Raw genomic sequence first — 21,552 nt, forward strand, 5'->3', positions numbered from 1 at the left:
TGAAATAATTAATAGTGATTTGTCAAAGGACAATATCTCGTGTCAAGTCAAGTTGCTTCCAGCACATTTACTTAACACTCTGCAATTGAATAGAGTACATTGTACATTCACAAAAGGAATAAAAAAATTCGATAATGGAAAGTTCAATGTTTAAGAAATTATGGATGTAATAAATCAACGTATCTACAAACAAGAACCGTTTTGACAAGATTTCAAGCAACTAAATTCAAATAAACGAAGGACGTGTTTGTGTCAAACGTTCGTCATACGTTCAAAGTTAATTGATGTATACATGTAATCGAGTTTACAAATATACTCGTGGAAAGAAACGTGGATGAAAGAGCAGGTGACAATTAACAGATCGTTTTCATATTTATATTTGTCACTGCACGTTTTGAAGACCACTCGATAGGTACTCGTTTATTCGAACGTTTACAGGCCTCTGACTTTGTAACGATCATCGAATCGAGTGCCCTTCTATCTCGTTCCATGACACACACGGTACGGTATAGCCTATTTATCAATGCCAGTAGATATTTGTTCCCTTTTATACGTCGTGTGTCGGCCTCTTGAGCCTTTTCCACCGAGTGGTTCAGAACTTTCGGACTTCCTTCGACTATTGACAGAAAGCCTGGCATTCAGTGTGGGCATCTTTCATCCACCTTCTTCTCTTTTATCTGCAAAGAGTTTCTATCGCGATCGCTTCTAATACGCTCCCGGGGTGATTGAAGAGCCGTGAGATGTCGAATTAACGGTGATTCAATAAAGCGAGCCCCCGTGAATGTGAAAGCTCACATCAGCTCGTCCGTGCTCGGCTTTCTTGCAGGTTCGTGCTTTTTATGGGAACAAAAATTTTTCTTGCGAACAGACATTCCGATTTATCGCATTTGTCTTGATTACGTCCGCTGGATTAATGGCACACCCGTTTCTTATCGGAACCGAACATATTCTATCGTAATTGCAAATATTTCCATAAACTCGTCAAGTAACTATTAAAATCGATTTTGTTGTTATTGAAAGGATTTGATGCAAAGTTGTACGAATCAAAAAGTAACTCAAACGGACAATTGCATTTAGTTAATTTTTAATAGTGGAAGTGAGAAATTTAACGAGAGTGAAAATGATGAACGATGTGTTTGCAGAAGTAATTATTTTTCGATGTGAACATATTTAATTTCGTTTTTGATGAGTGTTTTTTATGGAAACTCTAGAGGAATGATGCTGATCGTCCACTTTATATAGTAACTTTCAAGTCTACTTTTTGTGCAAAGTAACTAAAACACACTGAAAGATAATACTTTCATTTAATTTCAAAATGGTTACTTTTGGTCGATGGTTTCATGAGGGAGAAAAATTGATTTTCCAGGCTTATAAGGGGAAACCTTGTAATGAATTTGAATGGAAAATTAACTTTCCTTAGATTAAAGTGAAAATATTCTAACTTGGAAAATAAACTTAAGGCATTGTAATGTTTCAGTTCAGAATGTTATCCTTCTAAAATTTTGTTCTTAAAACACATATAGAAGGATGCACCTTCAGTACAAATTTTCGTCTTTCCCTCGATCGTTCATCCGTAACAGGTATTTGCACTATGCAGTAAGTTGCTTCTAGAGACAGGATTGAGTATCTCAAATATTCTGTAGAACTCAGTGTTAGGTTAGTGCTGTAAATTAACCCGCGAGCAACGCAGGAAACACGTCACTTGATGTGATGAGGTTTACTATGGCTAACGTTAAAGTAATTTTGCGTAATGACTCTGTTAGGAGTAAATGAAGAGTAATTTGAAGCAAAAGTTACATGTGCGTTTTATTTGTAAACGCATGAACGTACCTTTCATAAAATTATGGAATAAGTAGCATTTATAATATAAATGTATTTCTATAATCCTCCAGAATATTATTATATATTCCACTTATTGTAGTATTTTTTTATTGATTCATTTCGTTTGAAATATGAATAAAAAAAGTGCACGCAAATACGTTCCATAATATTTTATTGTAAATAGAAATATTTTTAATATTCAACTATACTAAAGAAATGCCTGCTTAGATTAATGGAATAATAAGGAGAGGTAAGTATTTAGCTGACATTTGTAACTGATTTCGTCCTGATTGAAGTAGTACGGCACCCACCCCCCCCCCTCAAAAAAAATAAATAACCAGACCACCAAAGGAAGAATATATGTATATGATTCCCCACAGTCAAAGATATATGTTCGTCTTTATTTGTTATGTAATTATGTTTGAAAGGATAAAAAACTTTCCATTTCAAACATACTGTGTTTATAAAAATGGTACAAATCTTACTTTAGGCTGGAGAAAATTACAGAAGGAAGTATGTTTTTCCAAAAACTATCTTGCATGATTTATTAAAATTTAGACACTAAAATTGAACACGAATGATTTATACACCATAATTGTCACTAAACCGTTATAAAATAGTTTTGTTTTGTTTGAAAACTGGTCTCATATTTTTAATTCCTAGTTTATATTGAACGAAGAATTTAAGTAAACTTGGTAATCAATTTTGCTATCAGGTCATTTCAAAAACTTTGCGTATTTCGTATCGCAGTTGTGACATAATTTTACGTGTTTGTCTTTTATTTACACCACTTCAGCCTTTGTTTCCTTTTCCGTGCATCAGTGTACTGTCAATATTCTATTAGTAAACCGACTTTAAAGCGAGGGGGTGGTACGTTCAGTTCCAACAATGAACGCTAATGAAATGCACATAAGGAACCGTATACTTCATGGATACAACAAAGGCGTAAATGCTGTACAGACTACTGGAAATATTTACAAAGTGTGCGACAGAAATGATTGCCAATATTGGTATTTCCAAATTCCGTAATAGTGACTTTAATCTCAAAGATCAGGAGCGCTGTGGACGTCCAAGTATCGACAGCAAATATTTGAAGACTATAATCCAGCAATTGGTAAAAGAATGCAAACAAGTCGTTGACAAAAATGAACTTACATTGATCGTTAAAAAAAGTTCCCGGAAAAATTCGCAAAGGCTTCTGAAATAACCTGATATTTTAAATACATAATGATACAGAATAAAATCACTCACGAAGTGGCGATTTGTAGCATTTTCGATTAAACCTCCGTTAAGTCGCGACTTCACTTATTCTATCATCTAATTCAGATTGCTTGCTTTCCAAACCGTCTTCTGTCAGTGGACACTGATATTATGTATGCGATAAGAGGAAAACAGTATTGTACGCCAGGGAAAATACTGCAGCTATAGACGTGTGTTTTCGTAGGAAGACGACTCGTTCTCCTAAGCAACATCCCTCGCCGAGTCACTCACCTGGCCGGTACCTAGGTGGTACAGCCTAGAAATTGGTTTCTGTATTCTCCGGGGAAATCGGACTGCTGTATGTTGAAGCACGAACCGGCATTGGGTCACGTAAGATAACACACTCGAGGTCGAGCGCGAAGCGTGTACATCCTCTTTCGGGGATTCACAAAGCCTCCGCAAGGCCGCTAAGTTCTCCTGAGGGCGGGAGTCCACGAAGAACACCGGTTTTGTTGGTTTTCCTTAAGTTTCAGGACAATTGTACCGGGTGCTGTGTGAAACGTCTCGTAAATGTTAGATGCCAGAGCAAGTTTCCTTGAAATAGGTATCCACTAGACGAGCACACTATTTTACATTTTAACGTTCGATAACTAAATATAGGCTAGATCAAATTTTGGTATACTGTTCAATTAACGTACTTCAATGTAATGTACATGTTTAATAGCATTGTTCAAGAAATTCTAATTTTTTTTTTATTTTGTAATCTCCAACAGGCGTTTCTGATTTTCATGGGCTGAATAACAATCTGCAAACCGTTTTTTTCCCAGGACGTATAGTTTTTGAAAAAATGAATTTAAAGAAAATTGCAAATTTTTAACTTTGGAGATATTTTCTGTTGCAGTTTTAAATTAATGCACTTCGAAACCAATTTTTTTGTTTACATTTAATATGTTTCGAAGAAACTCACGATATCGAATGCTCGTAAATATGAAAGTTAATTATGCACCGAAAAGATTGAAGGACCTTATGTTGATTGGATATTTTTTATTAATCTCGGTAAATATTATAAGCCGTCAAAGTCCTAGAACTTTTTTTTTATCATCCTATATGTCTTTGACATTCTTCTACAATCTCCATCTACACTTCTACTGAACAGGTGTGAAAGTCACTTTCAATTTATTTTATATGTCAATATTATGTAACACAATGTTTTCGTAAAATCTTCTACGTATGCAAAACATGTTACGGAAGGTACTATTCATGCAGAGCTTTGCTATGTCAAGAAATCTTTTATCCTCTTGTGTAACATTGTAGCGATACGTGGGAACAGGTAGTGGTGCAAGGCTTTAAGGCTTCAATATCTTTCTGCGAAACTTTCCACGTGTCAAGACTACTTTCCAGAGAAGCTTCATATTGTTACGATGTGAGACGTTAACATCTGACATCGCGTACCTTACACGCCTATTGTAAGTTTTAAAACGTTAAATGCATCATTTTTAACATACCTTTCAAACAAAATAAAATAGTTATTTATTGCTTGTAATAAATTTTCAATAATCTGAACTAATCAGAGTAAAATATATTTGAGAATAATATAGTGAACATTCTTTTTTCTGTAAAAAGATCGTTTGTTCCAAAGTATGTTGCATTGTATGAACAGTAAGATAGTGATGTCTGTTTTAAGGGTCATTCTGGGGTTAGAAATTATAAAAAATTCGGCAGCATCAAATTGTTTTTTTTGGAGGCGGTCAATGCAGCAGAAGGTTTATTGTATGGGCATGGAATAGATAACTCTGTCTAAGGTATAAACAAATCTTTTACATGTAAATTGAATTTGAAACTTTAAACACGTTTTTCCCAAAACGATATTTTCTAAGTCGGTCACCACAAGTAATCAAAAACCGTTGAACGGATCCGTTCCAAATTTCAATGCATAGTTTCTATTTTATGCTTGAAAATTTAGTTTCTTTTCTTAAATGAAAATTGGTCACTTAACTTTCAACTTTGGCCATTTTGTCCCAAATGATTTTTTTCTGAAATGCTTCGATTAAAGACTAGATAAACTAATATATTAACTAAATTTTCTTGAAACTTTGATGTCAGATGATCCAGTTTCGAGCAGGAGTGGTCAGTGCGAACCAACTTTTTCAAAAGGCCTTTCGGGAAATTCTGCATAATTATTAAATAAATCAGTATTTTTACAATATTTCAAATGTGTCTTTATTAAGTACTAAAACTTTCGCGAAAAGAAATGCACAAGCTTTTTCTTGAAAATTTTCCAACAAATCACTTTCTTTTTCATTACAATTGCAGAAGACCCCTTAATTATGAAGTATCGACAAGTTTATTCTGTGATCACGGATTGTTTTCAAAAACTCGAAACTTTATTCTGCGGAATATCGGGAAAATCATACACTTCGTTACGTTTAATTTGTTTTCTTTTTGCTCCGTCCTTTGTAGTGGCACGCTTCCAAATGTTACGCTGGAAGAATGAAACGAGCGGCCTGACCTCGTCTGCTAATTGTTGAAACGTCGGAAAGTAGAAAGAGTTTTGTTCGTTCCCAAGTACGTTAAAAGCACGAAAAAGTACGTAAAATCGTACCACTTCCGAAGGTAACTACGATCGCAGCTATCGCGATAATAATTTCATTGAATTGCCGCCGTTAGTGAAGTTCGGGCACTCTTCCGAACATCTCAGTTCTGTGACATTCTGTCTTCTTTATTGGCTTTGATCAGACATTACTTGCGATAAAAATTTGCTCTCACGACAGAACTGGCTTATTTTATTACACTCTCACAATGGAAAATCAATAATATGATTCTAAATGAATCGTTCAATCTAATTTATTAATTTTATTGATCGGTATTAAAATTTAATTAAAAAAGTCATAATTAACACTATAACGGTAAGATCCTGGTCGTATTTGACCCAGGTTACAGTTCCTATTTTACTGTCCCTACTCTATTCTTCATTATTTTTTTATTACTCTAGTTTTAAAATATTTTGTATTATTTAGTACACGTTCAATACTTATATTATTATAGATTATTCCTCATTATATAAATAAAGAAAAATACAAGTTCAGGGTAATAATTTTTTTACCTGCTTGAAAATGGACAAAAAGAGCTGGATCGGATCCAACTCCTCTGTATCAAGTGCGACCTTCAAACCCACCTTACTATTCGAGAGTTAAAAGAAAAGTGCGAAGGTCTACAAAAAATACTAATGATCAAGGTATTTCTGAAAAAGTGATCTTCAAGTCAAACTTTTTGTTATGTCGTATTTTTATATTTGAAATATTTGGTCGTCTGAAAAATAATCGTGTCCTTTTCTTTTCTTGCTACCTCTTACAACAACTTACTAGAAAATTCTCCATCCTCTTTTTTCCATGAACACGCATTTATTTCATGTATTTATCCGCCTTATCCATCTACTCAATTTATTCTGGCGTCCAATTCGAATTCACTAATTACTATACAGTAAATCCTCGATGAATGTTCGAAGGCTCCTCGGCACTGACAAGAGGTCCCCAGGTGTAACGCTAACTTTTTAATGAGGTTTAGCACAGTGATAGAGCTTGGAATTCTGAAGCTAATAAAATTTGTCATTAGCCGCATATGGCCATTGGTTTATGAAACATTTAATATATATGGCCGAGGCGCCTTCGAACACTCGTCGAGTATTTACTGTATCGATCAAAAGAATTAGAAGGTCACATGTTGCAATCACTGGGTCTGTTAATATCACGCATAATTTTTAGAAAGTTCGTTATGGAATTCAAACTATTTAGGTGCTAGTTTTATTTGCAAAAGATGTAAATTTATCACACCTATGAGCATTTGTGACCTGTTAAGCAGTATATTATCTAACACTAATTCAGCAACACGAAAATCGAATCTAATTTCAAGAAACAATTAAAACTGCATTGAAGAAGTGATCGATCGAATAAGCACGAAATATTTTAATAATTATGGAACATACAACGTTGTATTCTCGTTTTGATCGAGACGCAGGGATCTGCCAATGAACGGAGTTGATCGCTTTTGGGAGCTTCGATTTCAAAGGTACGCGTGTCATTCGTGTGTTAAACATTTCGTAAGCTTAAAACCTGATTAAATCGGATGAAGGTCTTCCTTCAATAGAATTACCAGCAGTTACGATCCAGGCTCATTTCTATTATATCAAATTGAACATATTCTATTACTTAAAAATCAATTATAAGCTAATCGACGAAGATTCCGTTACATCAATTCGGTCACATGGAACCTCGCGTCGAACTTAAATTATTATTATTCATTTCGAAGCCCAATTAAATTTCGAATGTTCCAATAACTCTCATCGAACAATTTTTGAAATATTAATCCAACAGAAATCTAAGGTAGCCCGTTTCTATATCTAATACCGTTCCCGCGCGAACACTCCAGATATCTCCGTTATTAATTCCACTGAATAATGCATAAAACCACGACGTCAAATAGACAACAGGCAATACAAACAGAATGCACAGAGTTTTACGAAACGTCGGAAAATCGAGGTATACCATCGAGGACACGTGCGATATTTACCGGTATCCGGCCGCAGAATACCGAATCCGCGGCATTATTTTTCCACCGCGGCATCAGCTACGTTTCGCACCCTACTTAACCTCCACGCTGGCCGCGAATGAAAATGGGTCATCCAGTGCACGTGTTTCTGTGCCGATCTATCCCACAGGTGCACACGGACGTTAACACACAGATACACACGACGGTTTCTCCTTGTTTTTAACTGCGCAAGTAGGGGGGAGGTGGGCGATGGGAAGGGGGCAGCAAAAGAATGGAACAGAAGGAAAGAGCTGGACACAGTACAACCGGCACCTTTATTACGTGCAGCACGGTTACTTATTCCCGACGGAACGATATCGCGTTCCATTTCCATTCAACGAATTTCTTACCGTTCTTGCTCATCCCGCCGAGACAACGAGGAATGGTTTCGACCATGCGCCGTTATAAAAAAAAAACTGCACACGGGTTTGTCGGGTCAACAGAGGCGGTAACGCGACGGTGACTTGTATATTTTTGGGATATTGTCAATTTCCACGAAGGTACGGGAAATCCACGAGCAGTCAAGGACGGCCGTTTTGCCGAGCCAGTGTAGCGAGGCCAAAGTGAATAAGGAACACGACACCGGGCGAAATTTTGAACGGTCGTACGGGGAACGAGCGAAATTAATGTTACGATGGCCGGAAGCTTAGCTCTACTCTTTCGGCGGTGGTTAATATTCTCGTTTGTTTAGGAGACGCCTCGCGCCAATGGTACACGATCGGGGCAGTTTATTAGACATGAATGTTTATTATGTTTATGAGCGGAAAAGGTTAAATGGGGACGTATATTTAGGCACCGAAGGGGGAAAAGGAAACGTATTGGTACTACAATTGGAGGCCTTTTTTTTTTTACAGGGTTTAACAAAAGTGTTGTAGATCCCTGAAATGGGGAAGTCGTAAGGTGATTTGGAACAAGTTTTTCCTTTGTAAAAATGTTGTCCGAGGCTTTGTTAAGGAGATATTGACGAAAAACCTCGACCAATCGGAGCGAGAGTGTGCCGACTGAGCTCTGATTGGTCGGGGTTTTTCGTCAATATCTCGTTAACAAAGCTTCGGACAACATTTTTGCTAAGGAGAAACTTGTTCCAAATCACCCCACGAGTGACCTATTTCAGGGATCTACAACATTTTTGTTACACCCTGATTTTAAGTGTAATTTCAACGTGTTTCATGATTAACTTGAAATTTATCGTTCTAAATGAGTTCTTTTCAAATCATCTAACCGTTTGTATACTGGGTGAGTTGTTTAAATCGGTCCCCTCGAATATCTTCGAAATCGTTGATGATGTCGAAAAAGTATCAAGTAAAGAGGACATATGTCGGTCAAATTTGTTTTTTTTTAAATGGAATTATATATTTTTTAACGGATTAGTCGATGGTGCTTGTCATTTCTTATAAATCAGGTACTAAGCTATTTAAGCCGAAAACCATTAACTTAGGAGATATTTTAATTTCAAAATTACGCGATACTACGTGCGACATCCATCTAACATTGAACATCAACTTTATTCAGGTAAGCATCGTATTACTAATACCACTTCGCAATTTTGAAATGAAAATATCTCATAAACTTACTACAGCTTACTACTTTTTTTAGGGGAATGACGAGCAGCCTCGACTAATGTATTCAAAAATATGTGATTCCATTAAAAAAAAAACAAATTCTACCTTCATATTTCCTCTACATACTCAGCTATAAAAAAAACTATTCATATTAAATTATTTCCTCCTTGAAACTAATTAACTATTATATAAAATATTTTTGGTACCATCAACGGTTTCCAACATATTTGAAGGGATCGATTTAAATGATTCACCCTGTATAAGAAGAATTTACAGGAGAATATTAATTACATGACAACTAACATGTTTGTTCATTCGGTGAATAAGTTGTTCGAATAATTAATATTGATGTAATAGAACAAGTAGCTCGGTTCCCATATTTGTATTTCAGGTAACACTGATCTGTTTTTATTATATTGTACTTATTAATGAAGTAACAATAAAGTTCGTCTATGAAATGTATAATACTTAATTATTCGTTTATATATATGTAATACAAGGACTGAGGTATATACGTCATATATTTATATTTTTCTGAAAATATGTTAAGCAAACAAATAAAGGGTAGTAATTCTTTGTTTGGAAGAAAGAACATTTCGTTCAGAAAAACGGAACTAGATGGAAACATTGACAATTAAAAACGATGATATACGTTTGAATTAAATTAGTGTTTGAATCTATTGTCTTCAGAATCAGTACATGTTACGAAGATTAAAGTATTCCTTTAGATATTAAAACCGCAAAGTGGTGTACAATGCATACCGCCTCAGATATTCCGCAGAGAGTAATGCTTAAATTGCTTACGAGAGTTGTAAATTAATTTCAGAATTTAACACCATCAAATGCGTTTATTAAATTTCAGGCCTTCCGTTAAGAATAAAACTATTATGATGAATAAAAATACTACAATAAATACTTCATATTATAATAATATTCTCGAGGATTTCTGTCAGATCTAATTTCATGAAGCATACTACATACATGTATGGCATTAGTTAGCGTACTTATATCTATAAAATATTCTTTATTTATTTTCCGTATGTTTATTGTCTGTTCATTAAAAGGTAATAAGTGAAGACAAATCATGACGATGGTCACCTGCAACAACTTAGTTGGTTCTTTATATTCTCCGAAACCTAAGCGCTTATGAGACTGGTCATATCAGCCAATCATTGTAACTTGAATGTTTTTAACTAACTTTTTGACCGATCACTCGTCAATAGTATTTTTTTATAAATAAATTATTATTGGAAATTTGGGTATGCTAGTGTCTACAAGCGCTTAACTTTTCATTATTAAATAATCATTGTAATTCTCATTAAGATTGATGTTTAAAGAATTACACAGGTTGATGTTCCGCAATTCGTAGTAAAACTCAAAAGATGGAAATTTTACGTATAAAGATAACTTGAAAATATAAAATAGATTTTTGTCGTATGATCTTCTTACGTGTCAACTTGAATACAATCCTTTAGTTCAAGCGTCTATTCATTACCGATTATTTCTACCTGTACCTTTAATAACACATTCTACTCCGAATTCTAAGTTGTACTTTACGATATAAATATGTTCTTATAAAGCACAATATCACTGTACTCTGCAGCAACACACGAAACAACAATTAATTTAATAAAGGCATCGTTACTTACATCATATCCCGAGAATTCACCTTTTCCTGGCGGTCCTGGAGGTCCTTGCGAACCTTTTTCCCCTGGTATTCCATCGCGGCCAGGTTCTCCTTTTTGTCCTTGAGGACCTTCCGGTCCCGGTATTCCCATGTCCCCTTTGTCTCCTCTGGCGCCGGCTGGTCCTTCAAGTCCCCTCTCTCCGGGTGGTCCTGCTGCCCCCTATAGAAATTAGCGAAGCTATCATTTCTGCACAGATCACGAGCAACAAACACAAGCTTTCATAAAAAAAAGAAGTAAGTAATAACTAAACGGTGGATGTTCAATCGATATCTTTCAGACCAAATTACAAAAACATCAATGAACTAGAACCTTATTTTCTCCATTATAATATTATTGCATAATCGAGAAAATAAACTTCATCGACGTTTATTATTTCATTGTGTTTTAGTGAGTTGCATTTAAAATAAATGTATGAAATCCACAGTTTAGTAATAACTTTCGTACTTCCATTTCGAACTCGAAGCTTATATTCTACTATTGTATGCGATATATGTATATGTATCTATGAGATTCTACACTTATATTCATACGCTTAAAGGCTCAGAGAAATTATTTCGTTCGTTTATGAAATCGTTTATTTCACAGTTTGGAAATTCATTTCGTCACATTTTTTTTGAATCTTTATTGCGAGGCGGTTTGCTTTTTACAAAACGTCAATACCGTCAGCCCCATTTGCCCCTGCTTTCCTTCTTGCCCCCCTACTCCTGGTTCTCCTTTCGGTCCCTGGATCATTTTCGGCATCGTGAAGGATGCCATCAGCGCTGTTGCGTTACACGAACAAGTACCGGGATCTCCCTTCTTTCCTGGCGGTCCCTGCGGCATTTTCGTCAAGTTATTGTACTGATATACATATATGCATGTATATTGCTTTTATGGGAAATAAATTTTTCAATAAATACACGTTGGCTCCCAATAATTAGTAAATTTTATTTAACAATCACTCCTTTCTTGTGACATTCACTGACGTCAGATTTTGATACTGCTTTAATTGTTTAAACATAATTGTATAAATATTTAAGTAGCGAATACTTAAAATCATGGAAAATTATTTCGTTTTACTCCTTAATATAACATTGTTCTTAATATATGAACGAAAGGACGTAAGAATGGAAAGTTAAAACTTTTCACAACCTTATCTATATTTTCGGAATGCTTACCAAAAACAATGGTATCAGAAGTAATTGTAAACATCATTTTTTTTGTTCGATAATTAGGATTATTTTAAGTCGCATCGATTGCTTGATTATTAGTGACGAAATTTGGTCTGTTTATTAGATACTGTGACATACAGTGGGTGATCAAATTATTAGAACCACAATACGAAAAATATGTTTATTTTGGTTTGTGTAGAAATAAAGTCGCAATATCAAAGTGTTTACAGTGTATAATTTTTAATTAACAATTGTCTACTAAGAATATACACAACAATTAATAAAACCGATAATTTAATTACCCATTGTAGATTGCTGACTTTAAGGAAACTTAGGGTGCTTTTTATGTGATTCTGTGATGTTAGAGTCGTGTCTCGTTTTACGTTATATTTCTGTTCTCGTACATTGAATCGGCAATTATTTACAAAAGGATATTCCTTACCGATTTCAATGACTTTGAAATATGTTGTCAAGGTCAACATTCTGAACAACTTTTTCCTATCCATGTTACCGTCGCTCGGCCTTAGTTTCCGAGATATACGCAAAAATAATTTTTTTACAGCCGACACACAGTGTTCCATGTACACATGTTCTGGCCGGACGGGTGGTACAACCATGAAGGGGGATGAGTCTACACGTAGAAATAAGTCAAAAATATAAATTAACATTTTTTTCATTCGAGGCATAGTTTCCGAAAAAATCGAAATTTAAGATTCATCTGTAACGCGTGTATTCGTACTGGCAATAAGTAGAAACGGAATGGAATGATCAGACGCGTTAGCCAAGTCACCACACAGTGTTAATCACGCACCCAACATCCCGATAAATACGAGCCACACACATACACGATGTGTTTTGGGGCCGAAAATTTTTTTCTGTTTTCTTGTTTAGATATTAATAAACTAAACTTGTGTTTGGTGAGGTTTTGGGTGCGTGGTTATCTCTGGGTGGTGTGTAGTGGGATGTTTTTGCCACATTATCGTCTTGACTACATCGTATAAATCTTAAAATTAAAGTAACAAGTTTTAAAAATACAGAAATGTCTTGATGAGTGCAACGTACTCGGGTCCATTTCGGAGGATTCATGGCAGAGCCCTCATAAATTGTTTTTTTTTTGTTCCTGAAGTTGAGCCTTTGCCTAGCTTCTGTTTACTCTGTGTTGATTGGTTCCACAGGGGGATTCCCCCAATAGTGGGAATAACGCCGTTCCTCGTATCGCACTCATCGAGGAATCACTGTATTTCTGCGTGCAACTCGGAAACTAAGGCTGAGCGACGGTAACATGTATAGGAAAAAATTGTTCAAAATGATGACTTTGACATCATATTTCACCTTCGTCCAAATCGGTGGGGACTACCCTTTTGTAAATAATTACCATTGAATCTTCTACATTTGTATCGACGATGATTAACTGTTGACTATCGTTCTTCTGTCTATTGAAACAACTGAAGTCTTCTACGAGTTTTTTGAGTTCATGAAAAATGTTCACGTTCATATATTACGTCGATTTAGTCGTCTCGAGTAAATCTTTTAAAGATAAGTTAATAGATATCTTGGGAAGAAAGGGGTCGCGTCCGACGTGAATTTATGTATGTAAAATTTTCTTGAACTTTTTAGATTCTTTTCTACACTGCAAGAACATGGGTAAGTTTCAGACAAAGGAGGATGTGGTTCTTTATGTGCTAATGAACATAGTATGAAAGAACAACCTTTTTATGAGGGTACGATTCTTTATGCAATGATGATAAAGGATAACTTTTTTATGGGAAGACTTATTCGAAAAAACCCAATTTTGACTAACTGAAAGGTACACATACAGGGTGTCTCAGTTAACTTGATCACATCGAATAATGACGTAACGGTACACTTTATGAAAATTCTGAGGCATGGAATTTAAATGGCATCAAGGGGCACATCTTATAAGGTACGTGCTTTTTTGTGGGTGGAGTCATTTCAGAGATTTTAAGGTTACTGTGATTTTTTTTAACGAAACGACCTATTTTTTGTACCACAGATCGATAGAGTATCAAATTCTGAATAAAAATGTATTGACCTTCATACATCCTAAACCTAATAGTTAACGAGAGATTTACAAAATAATCACTGTATTGAAGTTGAGGGGCATCGGTTCGAACACTTATAGCTTCCAGACAGTAAGTACGTATTAAAAATTATTTTGTGAATATCTCGTTAACTATTAAGGAAAGAAAATTTATCGATTCTAAAATTTTTAAAGATATCAGAGTATATTTTTACTGTCTTGAAAAGAAACGAAAATTGACAAGGGTCGTTTTTGTTATGAGTCACTCAATTAATGTCCTTTTATATTTTGTTATTTTATTCGAAACAATCCACCTGATTTTCACTATGCTTGGCATCGAATTTTGTCAATTCATGCATGTAGTCGAACATAATTTTTGGCAGTCAGTAAACACGAAGCATGACGGTACCTCAGCTTTTGTATTGTATTCCATAAAGAATAATTGTTGAATGTGAAGGACGCTCGACAACAACAGACGGTAAAGAAATGCATTACTCTTACTCATCGCCGTACGTCAATAATTTCGGAAGATAGTGAGTATCGTGAAAGCGAGTTTCTGTGTAATCAATGTTACACGCGGTGGTTACCGACACTTCAGCATTCTGACTAAATTGGGCTGCTTGGGTAACAAGATAAATGAGTGATTCTAGATTGCAATGTATTCAAGCTAGTTTCATATGCACAAACGCTACTGAATTATTATTGCTGCAACACGTGCGTAGCCCTATACGTACAATATGTGGCATAATGGAGAGTTCTTAGGTCTAAACCTACGTGATTTAACTGTTCACCCATTAGTTTGTATAAATTTTAACAGTAACTATACTGAACTATACTCTATAAATACACCAAACAAATGTAACTATACTCAACATTAAATTAAAATAATAATTACCTATTATTATCAACATATTTATGTATGAATATACATAATATTAATATTGTAAAAATTTTCATATTGTTGTTTATAACTTAAGTGAATTATCTCTGTGCTTTTGTAATTTGCATTAAAAACACATCTTAGGAGGAATGAAGTACCTTGGTCCATACAATACTGTGATGTTATTCCTGTTTTCTGGTCTTGCAATTTTCGTATGAAAATAATTTTACATATACATGCGGCATAGGTAATACGACCTAAACGTAAATTTCATCCGAATAATGTTTCTATCAGGATTAATTCAACGCTTATTTTAATGTAACTTCATAACGTAGTCAAGTTGTCTAAATATTAATACTCTTAGTGTATACCGTTATACATATAAGGAGAAACTCTCAGATACTCTTTCACTTTCGAAGTTAAGCGATTGATATATAAAATTTAACATTTTGTGATGGTCATTTCATTTTTGCTTGTTTTACGTAGTACTGAAACGTGACTTTACCTATTTGTTCACAAATATGCACTGCGTGGCATAACTACAAAACCACCCTAAAATGTTCAATTCTTATGTATTGTGGTTAAAATAAAAAGTAAACCAAGTCTGAAATCGTGTTGCGAAATAATGTTTCTTCAGAAAAGTAAAGATTATATTCCTTAAAGAAACAGTAGTTCGTTTTTATTTTAACCATAATACCTACAGAAGGATTGAAAATTTTAGGGTGGTTTCACAGTTATGCCACACAGTGTACACACGCTTGTCGATTCTATTGTATAACCAGTCCAAGGTAATGCTTTATTTCATTAGGAGAGATGAATGTTGGCACGCTAAGCCTATGGAATCGGTCTAAATCAATGTACATTGTGTGCATTGAACGTGTTTCTATGTAGCACTGAATCATTATTCATTTAATATAACGAAAAGCTGCAGGTACGAAGACAAACGACTGTCGGAGTACGTCACAGGGATGTCGCGTCGTACAATCTTGACGTTATAATTATAATTCAATTTACCTTCTGGTTTTAAGCAAAATTGCTCCAACAACGATTCTATGATTTGCACTTCACTGATCAGTTGAATGATCGACTTCGTATTTCGGTTCATATATTTTCTTTTAAATTAAACAATGTACCGTTGCATAATTATAAGCGAAACCTGATACGAACGTGTTGTTCTGCAGTATTCACAATGCATTCAATCTGCCTTTCTACGTGTACGGACTATTGAGCCATTGAATCCAGAGTTTCTATGGTTTGTACTAGGACTGCTAATGGCGGAACATTCGGCCACATTGATACGTATTCTCGCTACAGAGTGTACCCACCTGAAGAAGGCCATCTAAACGTCTCCTTTTGTTTTAATGACATGAGACACGTTTAAAGCACAATTTGAATTGTTTCGAAAGAGGAATACCGTAGAAGTTCATTTTTGTAAGGTCAGTTTTTCCGTCTTTTTTGAAGGTCACCAGTATTCTTTTTGCAATCACCACTATTTTTCTATTGCATCTTCTAGCAGACGAAAAAAATGCATGATCGAACACAAAAAAGTGATCAAATTCTAAAACCAATTCCCCAAAGAAAAGACATTTAATGGCCTGCTTCGGTTGGGACACCCTGTATATTAAGTCCTACCATGACTAATTTGAAATTGTCCTCATTAAAATATTGCTTCCTTGAAAATTTTGGAGCGACATTTTTAATGTAGGTACACAATATTGCCAGTGTAGATGAAGAAAAGTATTGCAGTATCTGATTGTGTATATCAGGAAAACACAGATGCTTGGTGGTTGTATAAATAATTTGATTCAGACAGACAATGGAATAATATTAACTCCTAAGTATAGAATTTAATATTTCACTTTTAGGGATTGAGGAAATTTGAAAGAATTATTTGTACTTCAATGTGTTCATCAATATATTTGAACAAAAATGTAAATCTTAAGTTTGCTTTCTGTTTTTTTATAAAACTTCCAAGACTTTATTTTTAGTCGATATAAAAATGTTCAATAACGTTTACCTCTTTTCGCCTGAGAGCTGCTGTATATAATACTAAAGCTGAGTGTTTATTTTTCCAATAATTATATCTTTTTTCCGAAGAATAATTGGAAAATAAAGATATTGTACCATTTATAAACATTATTAAGATGAATTTCATATTGAAAGTAATATAAATATTTACCTCATCTTGGCCTGGTGGACCAGGTGGACCTGGAGGTCCTCTGACGCTATCACCCTTGTCTCCTTTGTCACCTTTCTCACCTTTCGGCCCTTTGTCTAAGATACGAAAAAAGTATTTCATTAAAAACTGTACGTAGGAAATCCAAAATAATAACTGTCACACCTATTTAAAATGCTAATCAAACGCTAAACGAAGATATTTTATTGAATGCGTGTTTGAAAAATAGACAATTATGAGAAAGTTTCGTAAAATTTTCGAAGTCTAAAATTATAGTTTAAAATTCATAGTAACATTTCACAGTAATAAAAAAGGTATTAAGAATATATTATTATTTACATAAATCCATTTATTGTACGTAGTTATTGTTGAAATTCAGTTGTAATAAATGTCAGGTCATTTAAAAAGTTTTGAGTATTCCGTAGGATGCTGTATGTCTTTTATTTTCACCATTCCAGCCTCTGTCTTCTTTTTCGTGCGTCAAGGTAGTGCCCATATTTTGTCGACTTTAAAGCGAGTGGGTGGTACGTTCAGTTGCAACTATGAACGCTAATAAAACGCACATAAGGAACCGTGTGTTTCAGAAATACAATAAAGGCGAAAGTGTTGTACAGGCTATTGAAAATATTTATAAAGCTTGCGACACAAATGCAATATTGGTTTTTCAGATTCCGTAATGGTGACTTTAATCTCAATGATCGGGAACGCAGTGGACGCTCGTTAAATATCGACAGCGAATGTTGAAAGACTATAATCGAGTAGTTGGTAAAAAAATACAGACAAATCGCTGAAAAGAGGGCAATTACATTGATTTATTAAGGGGTCATTCTACTTTCACGACCGAAAAATTAAGCTATCTTTAGGAATTTTTTGGTCAGTAAATATACTCATAAATAGTACAAAAAAAATTGCAAAGATAAGTTTGTTATATTTTGTTCTAAGTTTTTTCTTTGCATAAAAATGTCCTCTCCAAAAAAGGTATCTCCATGGTACAGGTAATTTGTCAGCTGAAACTTATCGGAAACAAAAAGTTCAGGAAGACTCCTAATTAGTGTGAAAGTCGCTATCGCGGGTAGCACAGTCATCTTTGTACCTTTAATTTATCATACTTTTTATATAAGAATATCACCAAAAAAGTGTTTTTCTTTCGGTGTTTTATTAGGTCCGTGCCATTTTGTAATTTTTTAAGGTAAATTATTTATTGTGCTTTCTGTATGGCGACACTCATACTAATTAAGAATCTTATTGAATTTTTTGTTTGAGATGAGTCTGAGCTGAAGACTCACCTGCACCATGGAGATACATACCTTTTTAAAGGCTTAAAGCAATATAGAATAAAATTATTTTTGCAATTTTTGTGTCTTATCTATAAGTGCTTCTATAAATACTAAAAAGATGTATTCTATTACATACTGTATTTACCGAGGAAAAATCCCTAAAGATAGCTTAATTTTTCGGCCGTCAAAAATGACTCCTTAAACTTAGTTATTTGTATGTTTTTTTTTCTCGTAATAAAGTTTATACACAAAAATACGCAAAGACTTCTGAAATAACCTGATATTTGGAAACAAAAGTTTTATTATAAATTAATTCTGTAAAAGCATAAGTTTTATAAAATGTAGTAGTATTGTTGCAATATCAGTTTAGCAAGGATAATTCGATAGGTCCCGAGCCTTTTGGGAATCGCGTCGAACGTTCTTTATAGAAGATGGTTCCAATAGCATCCGAGATATTAAAGGAAAGATTCTCCGATGTAATTTCGGTATCACAGCCAAGAGATCGAATATTTCCGATCAAAAGACGGCTCCGATTAAATAAACTTTCGCGAATTCTTTGCGATTACTCACAGTCCGGATTGGGAGGAGGAGGTGTGATGAATGGCGGTGGATTGCTTTCCTCGCTTCTGTCTTCGTCATCATCTCGCCCGATCTGAAAACGGATGGTAAAAAGGAACGGTGAATAAGAACACCAAACGTGATTTATATGTCGTTATATCGTTGAAAAAGGATGGACGAAAGAAAAACGAACGACGGCGAGAAGTTTCATCGCTTATGGTTGTGATTGATTGCTCCGTTGCGTAGCGTCGGTGCAATTTATTTATCTTCGAAGTGCAGCGAAATCGTTCCATTTTCACGGATCACCGTTGCGTACGCGGTTAATACAGCGTATTATTGGAAAAGCGTTTAATAGCATTAGCGATACAAAACAAACTTTCCAAGCGTGATTAAATTTTGGCGAAATAGCATTAGCTCGCAGACGAATCGTCGATTTCTCTTTATAGTGGCACTGAAAACTTTGGTTTTTTACATTATTGAAAATGTATTTGTCTTTTTACTTTCTCAGCTATAAAGAATCGACCTTATCGAATATCCTCAAGCATCAATGCCGTAAATACAGAATATTAAATTAAATATGAAAGCATTTAAGGAATAAATTAAACGTTTTATTACTGTCATCTAAATAGAGGAATTAATAATTCAATAAGCATAAAAATAACTTCAAACATCTAACAATAAGTACAGTAAGTAGGGGATGAATACTTCTTGATAGATTGCCTGATGCGTTTTAACCCTTTCACTACCAATGTAACAAATGGGACATACAATGTATCCCAGTGGGGAGTTAAAAGATCCTGGTAGGAAATGTTATAGGGGAAACAGCTAGATATTTCGTCCCACTGGTATCGTATGTGTCCCATGCACCACCTTCATCAATCTTAAAAATAAGGAATAGAATATAGTGTAAATCTTTGAGATGTCACTAGGTCCATGTAATGTGCTACGAGTGGTGTAAGTCGATTTTTTCAAAATGGTAATGAAAGGGTTAAGTTGATACATTAGCCAACTGAATTGTAATTCTTTTCACACACTGAACAAATGCTATGTATCATTTATAGAAAAAAGCAAACCATAATATCCTATTTAGCAATATATATTTTTGCGTGCTTAGGATTCAGAATAAAATATAATTAGGGAATTAATAACGGAACAATCGATTTTTAGACTTGTATATTTTTTGTTCTGGAAAAATGAATGATATCAGGCGGAGAGACTGATGATTAATGAAGTTTCGGCTAAATCAAGCGGAGCGGTTAGTACATATTCATCCTAAGTACTTTCCAATAATAATTAGTAACGACGTAGACTTATCGGGCAAAACCGTTCTTTGACAGTTATTTATTGTTGAGGCTCTGATGAATACGTTTCATGGACAAAATTATTATGGAACGTTAATATTAATTTAGTAGTATACATTAAATGCAATTTAAGTATTTTGTATGTTTAATGGTAAATGTTATAAATTCTGTGCGTAGAAGTATGCAAAATTTACTGGGTAATAAATACATATAATGTTTGTGCGTATAAAATTTTCTTCATCTCCTCAAACATACATATATGGTTCTTAATTTCACATTTTTCTTTAATTTTTTATACGTGACAGCTAAACTCATAGTTATTACAATGACATTAACTTATCTCAAATCTTTCACAATATTGGTAGTCATATTGTTTACAATAGTTTGGTAATGCATTAACAAAACAGTAAATAATAAACATTTTTGAAGAAGAAATAGTGTACAACTGACAATGAGAAATATAATAAATGTGCACAGAGGCGTACCTTAGGCGTTGTTTAAAGTAAACGAGGGAATTAAATTTAATCTTTCTTTCTCCCGTATCATTTCACCCATTTTGTTTCTTATATTTCCCGTCTTTCGTTTTAATGTATGGCGCATAAAATGTCAGAATAATTTTTTGTATTCATTCCTCTCGGAATTTCTTGCTACGAATGCGGGTACTGGGCAAACTGGGAAATACTGTGCACACATAACAGACTACATTTTCATAAACGCGCACTACAACTCGTGGATTTTGAATACTCTGGAAATATGTAATGGCAGAGTAGCGAAAATTGTCTACTCTGTTTTTTCAGAATGTTGTTTCAGGGTAGAATATCATTGTAACCTATCTTATACGATTTTCTTTGGAGATATTATACTTTCTTACAGCAAATACTGGGTTGGTCAAAAAGTCCGTACGGTTTTTCGTGATAGTTGTCTTCAGGCGTTCTAAAACCTAACTAAATTTAGGTCAAATCATGAAAGCACATGGTTATTTGGATGATTAACATCTACCCGTACATTTTAATTAAAAAATTTGAAGATTAGGTTTGTTTTATAATTTTGGCATAATTCTTAAGATGGGTATGCAAAAGGAATGCAAATGTTTGGTATATTTTGCAATTTTATTTCGAAAAAGGAAAAAAAATAAATGCTATCAAAGAATACGTGTGCCAGAAGTGGTTTGCAAAATTCTCCAAGTATTCGAATTAAGCGTGGAAAACTGTTCGCATCAACTTGTTACATCAACCAGCTTAAAAATCGCACGAACTTTTTGGCCAACCCAATACTATAATCAAAATTATAGCATCTTTTTCGTCTCTTCACAT

The 21,552-nt window shown here is 34.4% G+C and overlaps 1 protein-coding gene across 1 annotated transcript in view; it reads right to left on the reverse strand.

Annotated features, from left to right (window-relative positions):
• Positions 1 to 21,552, reverse strand: part of LOC107191882 (collagen alpha-2(IX) chain-like) — an 81,160-nt gene that overhangs the window by 18,581 nt on the left and 41,027 nt on the right. The window contains exons 4-7 of the mRNA XM_015581024.1: positions 18,951 to 19,032; positions 17,107 to 17,201; positions 11,516 to 11,695; positions 10,817 to 11,014 (exon numbers count right to left, since the gene is read on the reverse strand). Of these exons, the coding sequence (XP_015436510.1) occupies positions 10,817 to 11,014; positions 11,516 to 11,695; positions 17,107 to 17,201; positions 18,951 to 19,032 (555 nt within the window). The remainder of the gene's footprint in view (positions 1 to 10,816; positions 11,015 to 11,515; positions 11,696 to 17,106; positions 17,202 to 18,950; positions 19,033 to 21,552) is intronic.

The sequence above is a fragment of the Dufourea novaeangliae genome, unplaced genomic scaffold, assembly GCF_001272555.1.
Source record: "Dufourea novaeangliae isolate 0120121106 unplaced genomic scaffold, ASM127255v1 scaffold248, whole genome shotgun sequence".
Classification (NCBI taxonomy): domain Eukaryota; kingdom Metazoa; phylum Arthropoda; class Insecta; order Hymenoptera; family Halictidae; genus Dufourea; species Dufourea novaeangliae.